The sequence below is a fragment of the Myotis brandtii genome, unplaced genomic scaffold (genome assembly GCF_000412655.1).
Source record: "Myotis brandtii unplaced genomic scaffold, ASM41265v1 scaffold187, whole genome shotgun sequence".
Taxonomy (NCBI): domain Eukaryota; kingdom Metazoa; phylum Chordata; class Mammalia; order Chiroptera; family Vespertilionidae; genus Myotis; species Myotis brandtii.
In genome coordinates, this window is record NW_005356944.1 from 5,010,551 (window position 1) to 5,022,975 (window position 12,425).

Genomic DNA, 12,425 nt, shown 5'->3' on the forward strand with positions numbered 1-12,425 from the left:
TTCCCACTGATAATACTCAAAATAAGCACACGATACTGTAAATCACTTGAAGCAAAGAATGTTCAAATATTTAGTCTTGAACTGAGTGACAAAGTGAAAATATGTCATCATTCCAAAGAAAAGGGGAGGGGAATCGTTTTAACACACCATTAATTGAAGTATTTAAGTTGTTTTTAGGGAAAGACAGCAAAGCCCATACAAAACTTAGAAAAAGAAGAAAATTCAGATTCAGCCACTGGTACCTCTCTAAAGGCAGACCTGGTGCCGCTATGCCCTGCCACCTGGAAAGCTTACCTCCTACTCTGCCAGACACCTTCGAGTTGAGAATATAACACTCATTCCAATCACTCTGCATTTAGAATCTCGTTGCCCCTGACAGCCCACATCTGGAACATTCCTCATGCCTACATGGCAACACAGGGGCCATAGAAGGAGGGGATGAAAGCATCCCCTGTGAGAGACACTGGTGAAAAGAACCCCTCTGCTCCAACCGCCCCCCGCCCCCCAAAAGCACTGATCATCCTGGTACCTACATCCAAGGAACAAGCGGGGAAATAACTGACGATTGCAGAGAATCTAGTCAAGCTATTGCTGCACCGAGCAGAGGAGGCAGCACGGAACAAACCTAGCTGTCATGGCACGTGCTTCACTCCTAAACGTCTTCCCTCAGAGGGGCCTTCCCTACAGACAGGACTGGTTTTCCAGGTCTCTCCCTCTCTCTTATCCAAGTTGCTCAAGCTAGTTTTGGTCTCTCCCAACAGGATCCAGTAAGAAAATAGAAAGCTTTTGTGGCAGCAAAGGAGATAAGGAATACACAGAAGCAGGGGGTTAGGGGACTCTCTCCTGGTATTGATTTAGATAAGAAGTTTCCAGAATGCTGTGAGCAGCGGAGCCACCAGCAGAGCCATGGTGCCCGTTATGCTCGTCCCACCGCTTCTGTTACACAGGTCCTTCTGGCAGCAATTGTACTTTAGATTGCTCCCTACGAATTGTTTTGCGAGGTCTTTGTAGTTGCAGTTCTCAAACTTCCAACACTGGTAGGATGTCCGTGTGTCTGTGGGAGAAACACACACAAGGGTAAGCAAGCAAGTGGGTCAAGTTCCGTACCTGCCTTGGAGCCCGCGATTCTACTCCTGGGACCTGACCTTGGGCCGTAGAGACATGTGGGCAAGAACGGGCATCCCAGTTGGGTTGCAAAGGGGAACAGTTCAGTGATGATACAGCTCTCAGTGGAACTTCCCCATAAATACAAAGTCTTATCAGAGCCAGCAGGATTGTGTGTGGAAGGGAGGCAACAGGCAATCATATTGATGTTTTAAGAGACTTATCAAGATTTTTAAATACACACCCACACCGATCCAGCAATTCCACTTCTAGACTTTACTCTATGACATTACTTGTAAAAAAGGTTAAGTATATGCCCCCCCATGGTCATTGCAGTACTATCTGTAACAGTAATAAACTCTAAAACCAGCCCATTAATAAAAGAAGTGTCTGAAAAAATTACTGTAGAGCTCCACACAATGATATTCATATGGATAGTAATGACATACGCCCATAGGTGTTGATGTGGAAGAGCCTGAGTTTTAAAAATATGCAGGAAAATAGATAAATTGGACTTCATCAAAATTAAGGACGTTTGTGCTTCAAAGAACGCTATCAAGAAATACACAAAATCCTGGCTGGTGTGGTTCAGTGGCTAGAGCATCGGCCTGAGGACTAAAAGGTCCCAGGTTCGATTCCGGTCAAGGGCACATGCCTGGGTTGTGGGCTCGATCCCCAGTGTGGGGCCTGCAGGAGGCATCCGATCTGTGATTCTCTCTCATCATGGATGTTTCTATCTCTCTCTCCCTCTCCCTTCCTCTCTGAAGTCAATAAAAATATTTTTTTTAAAATACACAAAAGAAGGTAAAAGGTATGCAAATCATATATCTGACATAAGAGGCTAGTCAGAATATATAAAACACAACTCAACAATAAAAATACAAATAACCCAATTAAAAAATGGGCAAAGGATGTGGATATTTCTCCAAAGAAGATATACAAAGGACCAATAAACGCATGAAAAGATGCTCAGTATCATTAGTCATCAGGAAATTACAAATCAAAACTACAATGAGAAATTCCGGTCTCGATGGTGGAGTAGATGAATGTTGTGGTTGCCTCTTCCCATGAACACATCAAAATAACCACTAACTTATAGAACAAACACCCTGGAGAACTATCTGAAGACTAGTGGATGGAGCTCCTGTAACTAAGGATATAAAGAAGAAGCCACGTTGAGACTGATAGGAGGACAGAGTCGAGAAACAGGCTGGACTCACACCCACATGCAGCAGTTGAGAATCGGGAGGGATATCTTGGCTGCAAAGGTCCCCCATGAGGGGTGAGGGGTCCCAGCCCCACGCCAGGTCCCCCAGCCTGGAGCACCAGTGCTGGGAAGAGGAGTCTCCACTACATCTGGCTGTAAAAATCAGCGGGGATTCCATCTGGTGAGATGGAGGGCTGCTGGAAACCCAGGCACCTTCTTAAAGGGCCCACACACAGATTCACTCATTCACAAACATTCACCCTAAGCTACAGCAAAGAGCCAGCAGCCCCAAAGGCACCAGGGCACACAGAGGGGAAAACTGAATTGTGTGGCTTCAGGGACAGCTGCCAGTGTTTCTGTGTTGAGCACGCTCGCCACACAGTCTGCAGAGGTGCAGGCAGGTGCCAAATCCTGATAAACTCCACTTGCCCCACCCTGGTGACTCACTGAGACTACACCCCACCCAACTCCTTCCTGGCTGTTTTTCACAGGTGGCTTCAAACCTCTGAGACCCACAGTGAAGTGTAAGTGGCAGAGGCTGGCAGAGTGTTCCAACGGCTCTACGTGCTTGGATCATAGATATTTAAGTGTATGCTTCTAACACTGTACTAGAGGATGCTGTTGAATAGGACAAGTTACTGCTTTATGGAACAGTAGTCAGGCACTGGAACTGGGAAAGCATTAAAGCTAACAGATTTTTAATTAGGGAAGCCTAACAGCTTGGGGAGAACAGAGTAATTTTATTAATAATTGCTACCGATGAACCACTTACTAAGTGTCCTGCAGTGAGCCAAGCACTTAACTTGAATTACCTTATTTGCATAACAACCTTATGAGAGTGCGTCTCTCACCAAAGCCACGACCAGAATCACCCAAATAAAAGTGGATTACATCCAAGTCACTGGGATGTTAGGGGTTTTCTCGCTCTGCTTGGCACACCTTCTCTTTGAAGATTTGGCTTGAGCCTACCTTCACCAAGCAGCAGCGCACAACCGTCCTAGGGTGCCTGTGTTCAGCAGGCCATTACGGCAAGGATCACGTGACACCGTCATCAGACACTTCTGCCAGACTCCAAGTACACGGTTTAAACTTCCAGGACCTGGCCAGGACGCCAGTAAATAGTGCTTCAGTGAACACCCAGTACCTGCCTCTCCTCTAGACAGAATCTGCACAGCACTATGATACCCGTTCTCACCTCTCAGTGCTTCGCTGACCTCAGGAGATAGGCATTCCCATTTTACAGCTGGGGCGTGGGGGTGGCTAAAGTAGTTAAATGCCTTCGCTAATGCAGTGCCTGGCCTCTGACTGGTGTTTATGACAGTGTGCCCTGCCTCTCCCACGCTGATGTCTCCAGAGCTGGAGGGGGATTTAGATGCTCTGTTACTATCTGCCTTACTGTAAGGTCAGAATATATCTATTTTAAGATGTCTAGCTTAAGCAAGGGGACTTAAGTTCATGAGAAGAAAATAATTAAGATTCACATTATCCTTCTTAAAAACTAGATTTATCCTTGAGGAGTTTTAGATTCACAGCAAAACTGAGCAGAAAGGACAGAGTTCCCATACAGCTCCCTGGCACCCCCACCCCAAACCACCTCCCACACAGTGAACATCCTCCACCAAAGTGGTACATTTTTTCCACCTGATGAACCTATAGGGACTCATCATTATCACACAGAGTCCATAATTTACACTTGGGTTCACTCTGGGTTTTGTACATTCTAAGGGGTTTGACAAATGTGTGACATGTATCCACTGTTACAGTATCAAAGAGAGCAGTTTCATTGCCCTAAAATTCTGTGCTCTACTTCATCACCCCTCCCTTTTTTCAGCTAACCCCTGGCAACCACTGACTTTTTACTGTCCCCTTAGTTTTACCTTCTCTAAAATGTCCTATTGTTGGAATGATGCAGGGGGTAGCCTTCTCAGGTTGGCTTCTTTCACATAGTGAAATACATTTCAGGTCCCTTCATGCCTTTTATGGCTTGATCACTCATTTCTTTTTAGTCTACTGTCTGGATGTGCCCGTTTATTTATTCATTCACCTACTGAAGGCCATCTTGGTTGCTCCAAGTTTGGGCACTTATACATAAAACTTACCAAAATCTGTATGCAGGTCAAGGTGGGCATGTATGTTTTCAACTCGTTTGGGGAAATATCAAGGAACACAATGTTTGACTCATATGGTGAGAGTATGTTTAGTTTTTTGAAGAAACTACCGAACTGTCTGCACCACTTTCCATTTTCACCAGCAATACTAGTACATGAGCGTTCCTGTTGCTCCACATCCTCGCCAGCATTTGGTGAAGTCAGTGTTCTGGACTCTGGCCTTTCTAGGAAGTGTGCCTCATTGTTGACATCAAGCATTTTTAAAGCTTAACAAGTCATTCTAAGACGAGTAAGTTCTGAGGATCCTGTGTACAGCATGGTGACTATAGTTAATAATACTGTATTGTATACTTGAAGTTTGTTAAGAGAATAGATCTTAAGTGTTCTCCATCACACAAAAAAGGTAACTATGTGGGATGATGGATGTGTTAATTAGATTGTTTGTGGTCACCATTTCATAATGTTGTATATGTACATCAAATCAGCACCTTGTACACCTTAAATATACCCAATTTTTACTTTAATAAAATTGGAAAAAAATTTTTTAAAAGCCTAATAATTGAGATAAGAAACAATGAATGGGATTTGAGAGCTGGAAAAAATATTTTGGCTCTAGTCCACCTCTACCATCAAACACACACCTTTTATAAAGAACCTATTGGTAGCAGGTTAGGAAAGAACCAGGCCTCTGCTCACATACAACTGGTGCCGAATACTTGTGAAGTGAGTGACTATGTTCTCCCTCTCTCTCTGGAGGCCTTCCTATGCTTTCTACGTTAACAATGAATTGATAGGGTACTCCAGAGGCCAAGGAACTGTGCCTCTAAAGAATCAAGTTCCTTGTATAGAGGGATTGAAACTTGATCTGCATTCCAGGAATTTATATCAAAATTAACAGATACGCCCTAGCTGGCTTGGCTCAGCGGATAGAGCGTCTGCCTCCGGACTCAAAGGTCTCAGGTTCGATTCCGGTCAAGGGCATGTACCTGGGTTGTGGGCACATCCCCAGTAGGGGGCGTGCAAGAGGCAGCTGATTGATGTTTCTCTCTCATCGATGTTTCTAACTCGCTATCCCTCTCCCTCTCCCTTCCTCTCTGTAAAAAAATAAAATAAAAAATAAAAAAATAACAGATACGCCTGTTTTTCAGACAGGGTAATTCTAATGTGTTCTTACTTATTGAAGGATATCTCCTTTCTGGGGAAACTGATCTTCCTCCCTTTCTATGGGGTGTTTCTGAACCTGCGGGTCTCCCAAGGCTTCCATGAGTTTACCGGAGCTGTTCAACATTCCATGATGTTCCCACCGTGAACACTTTGTGGCAGAGGGTAAAAGAGAGATATAACCTTGAAGGACGTTTTTATTTTTATCTCTTAGAGATGTGAGTCTGGGGGATTTTTCCTTGCACGTTACCTAAGGAGACCCAGAAATAGCCATTCCTCGCCAGTATCATTTCCACACATAGATTCAACCCAGAACCACATCCACCAAGAACAGAAGAGGGCACGGCTTTGCTGTTTCTTTCCTCTGTCCACCACTTCCTAGATCCTGTTCGAATAGGATTATGGAGATAGAGCTTCTAGAGCCTGACCAATATGGAAAATGCAGTCCTAGCAGTCCCCAACCCCGTTTCCCTGAGTGTCCTGCTCTCTGAGGCCACAAACCTTGGGTGGCACCTGCCTGTGTCACACTCAGGAACACTTTTCCCCTTTCACATTTCTGACAGCCAATAAACAGGCCTCTGCCATAATTTTATCTCCTTTCCTCATCTTTGCATCCCTAGCCACTTGCTCAGACTCTGACACCCGGGAGGCTCTTAAAAGACGGGAAGGCAGCCAGCATTGCTGTTAAGAGAATAAGCATTAGAATAGACGGATTCCCACATTCAAATCCTGGGTTGGTTACTTGTCCTTAGTCTGTTTCTTAATCTGAGCCTCTGTTTCCTCATTTAAGAACTGAGAATACAAAACATTACCCTGTGTGGTAGGTGAGAAGCATTCAATTAAAAACATATAAAATATGCTTAGTGCTACATATAGCTGATGCTATTAAATGGTACCTATTACTTGTTGAATACAAGTCTAATGAGGATAGAGTAGCCCAATATTTTTTCCAGGTTTCCATCATCCCATTACCCTTAGGAAAGAGAGAAGGAGGAGGCTCTTACCGACTTTGACCCAGAGACATGTATCATCATTAGCGGTACAGTTGGTGGTGACAGTGCACGCACCAACCCAGTTGGGACAGTTGTAGCAGCGCAGGCTATGACCTAAAATCAGGAAGAAGAGCCGTCAGAATCTGGTAGACCAGCACTCACTTGCCCTCCTGGCTGCAGAAGGAAGCCCACCATCTCCATGACCACGGGGCAGAGGCCAGCATGCTTCCTTTCCCACACACACTTGCAGCAGGTAGATTTCTCCAAGCTCAGACTGTTAAGAGTAGGCAGAGAGAAAGATATAAGCTGGAAGAGGCTGGGAGAGGCAGCTGACCTCTGGGCGGACCTCTAAGCTGGGACATAGAGGAAATAAGAGAGAGATGTAACAAACTGAAAATAGACAATGGGGGCAGCAAGCCCCTATGTGAGCTGGAGAGATTCAGAGCCCCTCCACCATGGGAGCTAAATGGTGGCTTAGACCTAGATCAGGGGTGGGGAACGTCTGGCCCGCAGGCCACATGAGGCACGAGAAATCATGTGGTCCGGCCCTGCCAAGGCAACCACAGGTGAGACTCAAAATTCAATACATCTAGGAGCTTCTTTCATAGCAACATAAATTTACATTAAGTGAATTATATTAAGCGAATGAGTTTATAAATATCCAAATGGCCCTTGGCATAAAAAAGGTTCCCCACCCCCAACCTAGATGAAGGAGCCTTACAGCTTAAAGATCTATAATAATAAAAGGGTAATATGCTAATTAGACCGGACGTTCTTCTGGACCTCATTCCGGATGTCCTTCCAGACAAAGCTGGGGCCAGAGGGAAGCCAGTGCGAGCAGCCAGGGAAACGAAAGCCTACTCTTGCACGAATTTCATGCAATGGGCCTCTACACACACATACATACATATACACACACACACACACACACACTAGAGGCCCATTGCACGAAGATTTGCACAATAGGCCTTCCTTCCCCTGGCTGCTGGCACTGGTTTTCCTCTGGCACCCAGGACCCAGGCCTTTAGTCTTGCCGCAGCAGCGAGGCTTGGCTTCTCCACTCCAGCTGCTCCCAGCTTCAGCTTCGTCAACTATAAAATGGGTTTAACAACACTAACCCCTCACGGGAAGGATGAAATGAGAACGGGCGTGGCACAGTCCCTGCTACGCAATAGGCATTCAGTATATGGTAGCCACTAGAGCGACTAAGATGTAAGCCATGCTCCAACATGGCAGATACCTTTTTCTTTTGCTCACTGCACTATTTCCTTCTCTGTCCCCTCCCCCCACAAAACTGGCGGTACCAGTATGACACAGGCAGAAAATGAAAAACTTGATCCTTATGATGACGCAAAGCAAGTCACACTGGTGTTCCTAGTGTTACAGAGGCTAAGACTCAGAAACACACCAATACCTCCAGGAGTCAGGGAGGGGCGGCCCGGCGATGAAGGAGTTAAGAGCAGATGGTCTGGTGCCAAGCTGTTTGGGTTCAAATTCGGGCTGTGCCACTTCTGTGGGATAGTTTACAAGCTATTTAATCTCTCTGGGCCCCAGTATTGTCAGTTGTAAAATGGCGATAAAAACAGTACCTACTCCATAGGGTTGGCCTGAGGATGAAATAAGTAAATACCTGTGAAGTGTTCAGAACAGTGATTGGCACAGAAATGCTAGAAGCATTAGCTGCTACTGCTGTTACTATGAGCACCATCCTCATCATGGCGCATAAAGGTCAGGGCAGAAGGACAGAGCACAGCTCTCTAAAGTTGGGTCCACTGGTGTCCCAGCAGCTTGTGGTGAGAGGGAGAAACTTAAGCTGCTGAGTGTACCTCCCTCCGCCCCACTCCCACCCCCAGAAGCTGCTCTGTAACCCAGAATGGCTGTAATCCGGGAAGGTGCTCCGTAACATAGGAAGGAGTTGTCACACAGCCCTGGATCTGTAACACTGAAAGGCAAAGCCACCAAAGCCAGGCTGAGGCCAGTGGCATCAGCTCAGTCTTCTGGGGCCTAAGGAAAAGGAAGCGTGTGACCAACGGGGCCCAGATGGTCGAGATCCATGTCCCTCCGGACCACTCACCTGAATCATAGAGGACAGAAAGGATGATCAAGAGCCCGAGCAGGGTGAACCCTCCTTTGCTTCCCATTGTCTACAGAGTCTGGAAGGAAGACACACAAAGAATCGTCATGAACCAACAGATGACTGACTACTGACTGGTTATCTCAGAAACCAGGAATTAAAGGTCTGGGGGGCTTCAGGAGACATGGGGAAGGAGCTAGCAGGCCAAGAAAACACAGGGAATCTACCAGGTGGGGTGCCACGAAGCAGAGGATGCTCTCAGATGGGGCAGCACTTGGTCCCCTCTCCTGCCCTAAGACCTCAGCTTACTAAAGAAAGGCTGTTGATCCTGGTGAGAGGGGCAGCCATGGGGAGTCACAGCACACAGGGCCCAGAGTCAGGACTGCCCGGGCCCCACCCTAGCTCTAACCTATAATAGCTTCGGACCCTTTCTCCAGGCAGTGGAAACAGCACTGCTCTCCCCATGAAGGTTGTTCAGTCAACTGAGAATGTGAGGAAAGTACTTAATACAGCAACTGCAACCCCTGCTTGCTCTCATTCCACCCAGTGCTGTTGGCTGCGCCGGAGCCTAGTGAAGGCCACTTCTCCAGGCCATGTCACTAAGGGCATCCGACCAAACGAGTGACTCTGGAGGGCACCAACATGTACCCGGGAGCAGAACAGGAGGCAACAGCTCAGCGTGCTGGAAGCTCCCGCTCCCCATTTTAGCAAGTATAATGGGAACTCCTCCTTGTTCACTCTGGGGAAGTAAAGGAGTTCCAGGTGTGAGAAATGCTCACCTGTCTGAATTCAAAGAACGGACTCAGAGACATGAAGTCTGGTGAAAATGAGACCTTTAATGCAGTCTTGCAAGATTGGGTGTCTGGTTGAGCAGGCACGCCAGAGCAGCAGCAGGGATCACAGGCAATTTATCCCTAGTGTGTGAGAGTCCTTCCCGGTTCCTCATTGGCTGAGTACTGTGGGGTTAACAGTCGCCCCACCCTCCCATAACTTGCCTATGTCTTATTGTCTCCTATTGGGAGATAATAACTAGAAAGAAGGAACCAGATTCTCCCAAAAAGCCTCCAGAAAGGAACACAGCCCCGCCAACACCTTGACTTAAACCTGGTGAGGCTCTTATTTACAAACTGTAAGAGTCATACTTGTGTGTCAAGCTGCTAAGTGTGTAGTGATCTGTTTCAGCCCCAATTTTAAACTAATACACTCACCTCAAAACTGGTACATGGTAGAACAGTATTTAAGACCAGGTGTGAGTGCTTCACCACAGTTACTCTCTAGTGGGGAGACTTCCTGTGAATTCAGCTTCCGAAATAAACTTGCTAGACGGAGACCACCAGGGAAGAGATTCACAGATGCCCAAGACTATAGTTACTGTTCCTGGGAGCCTGGGGCCTCAAAAGCTGATGCACTTTAAGACTAGATGAGTCCTCAAAGATAAAACCCAATGTTCTTACTTTATAGTTCATTAATGGAGGCCCTGGGGGATGAAGTTACCTGTCCCATGGCAACAGATTAGTTGCAAAGCCACAGTTGGGTGAATCACACTTCTATTCACCAGGGTCTGGTAACTCATAACTTATTAATATTACCTGGTGACTAGCAGTGTCAAGGGCTTGGAGGTTTGCCACATCAGTAGGGAGAGACAAAAAAAAGCCACATCAGATTACCCTAACCGGTTTGGCTCAGTGGATAGAGCATCGGCCTGGGGACTCAAGGGTCCTGGGTTCGATTCCGGTCAAGAGCATGTACCTTGGTTGGGGGCACATGCCCAGTGGGGAGTGTGCAGGAGGCAGCTGATCGATGTTTCTCTCTCTATCGCTCTCCCTTCCTCTCTGTAAAAAATCAATAAAATATATATATTTTTTAAAAAGCCACATCAGATTGAACAGCCCCTCCCACTCTGAGGTCCTACTGCCAGAGTCAACCACCCCCGACCTCCCTAAACCACACAAACCTGAAGCTTCTGTTACCAGGGCCTTCTCGGAAATGTGTTCCAGGACTTTCCTGAGGGCCTCTTATTACAGAGAGTCTACTCATGGCCCTGCTCTCTAGATTATAACTGCAGAGCCAGCTATTTAATGAAGATATTTCGTGGAGTCAACCATTTAATGAAGCTATGGGGGGCAGGCAAAAAACATCATCTTCTTTAGAAAAACTCAAGCACCTCTGGGCTTGGGTTTGTTTGTGACCGTCTGGCTGAGGTTCAGGAGCTGGCCCAGAATTTTTAATGTGATCCTTTTAAGAGGTTGTACTTGGAGCTGCTGAAGATGAATTCCAGTAGATAACCACTGTCCTCTCCTAAAATCCATTCTATTTGGGCTTTTATCTTCCAAGCCACTCAGCCTAATGGGATGTTTTCTTACAAGAAAGTTCAGCAATCTCCCGTTTCTACTTTGAAAATACAGAAGCCACAAATCTCAAGCATGTTTGGTCCACAGTAAGGCAACTCCCTATCTGCTTTGGGGGTCATACATTTCCCCACATTTTGGGGAACACTGCCACCTCCCTCTGTGTGCCCGCCCACCTAGGAGAACGGGAGTAGGCTGTCCCCAGTGGGGAACATGGGGACCTGAACTATGAACACACCCACATTTGGTCCCCACATATCAGGGGCAAACTGAGCCCTTTCCATGAATTATCTCATTTAGTCCTTGTAACACCTAATAAAATAAGCTCTATGGTTTTACTGATAAGAAAATGACAGTACGTAGTTCACTCAGGATTATCCAACCAGTAAACAGCAGGGCCCAGTGTGAGGCTGGCGTGTGCACAAGAGTTTTGAAATACATTTTAATATAATAGTAAAAGAACAACACACGGGGAAATCTAAGTCTTGCAGTTTCTTTCTTTTTTTTTTCTCTCAATAACAAATCGAAGGACAGCATAAACTTTCCTAGGTTTTCAAGGTCTTGATCAGGTGGTTAAAGCGTTGGCATAGGCCAAGGTTGAGGGTTGATTCTCATTCAGGGCACAGACAAGAATCAACCAAAGAAGGTGTAAGTGGAACAACAAATCGATGTTTCTCAAACAAGCAATTAAAATGTTTTCTTAAAGGCCTTCATCTAGCCCTAGCCCTGGCCATGGACCTTTTCGGAACCTGGGCCATGGACCTGGCCCGCAGGCCCGCCCAGCTCCCTGGCCAGGGGGCCCGGACCAGCGGAGGAGCCATTTTTTTTTTTCATTGAAAGGTTCCTACATATCAGAGAAATGGAACATGTGAGTAGGCACATTTTCCAGGGTCCTTAAAGAGCCCGCTTCTCCTTCACAGCCATTCACATCACGATTGAACATTTAACAGTCGGTTGTCAGATTCTATTTAGAGCGCAGCCCCAGCCGGCCCAGGAAGACAAAACCTCCATGGGTAACAGTGTCAACAATAAAAATAACGTTAAAAAAAAAATGCCTGGTTTTCAGCACTGCCCGGTTTATTAAAGTTCAAAATGGAGACCCTGTACGTTAAGAGCAGAATGTCGGTGACCATTTAGGGGACGGCGTTAACCTCATTTCAAGGCGCAATTTCTTTTTCCTAAACTGCAAGGGCTTCCCTTCCGTGGTCAGGGTTCGAGGAGAATATTCCCGAGGGGATGGAGGGCACGGCCCGCGGAATTTGGGGTGTTTCGGGAAGACTGCCTGCGCCCCCTTGTTCTCTGTTGTCAACAGGGAAAGCCGGGGTTCTTACAGCGTGCAACCAGGCGCCTCCGGTGGGGGAAGGGCAGGGTCTCGGGAGGACACCTGGCCCCGGGGTTTGGGGGAAAAGCTGGGGCGGTCCCCAAGGGGCG

General features: G+C 46.7%; 1 protein-coding gene across 1 annotated transcript in view; it reads right to left on the bottom strand.

Moving 5' to 3' along the window:
• Positions 1–828: 828 nt before the first annotated feature.
• Positions 829–12,425, bottom strand: part of LOC102245903 (CD59 glycoprotein) — a 25,176-nt gene continuing 13,579 nt past the window's right edge. The window contains exons 3-5 of the mRNA XM_005864404.2: positions 8,647–8,727; positions 6,585–6,686; positions 829–1,054 (exon numbers count right to left, since the gene is read on the bottom strand). Coding sequence (XP_005864466.1) covers positions 855–1,054; positions 6,585–6,686; positions 8,647–8,713 — 369 coding nt within the window. The 5' untranslated portion in view covers positions 8,714–8,727 and the 3' untranslated portion in view covers positions 829–854. The remainder of the gene's footprint in view (positions 1,055–6,584; positions 6,687–8,646; positions 8,728–12,425) is intronic.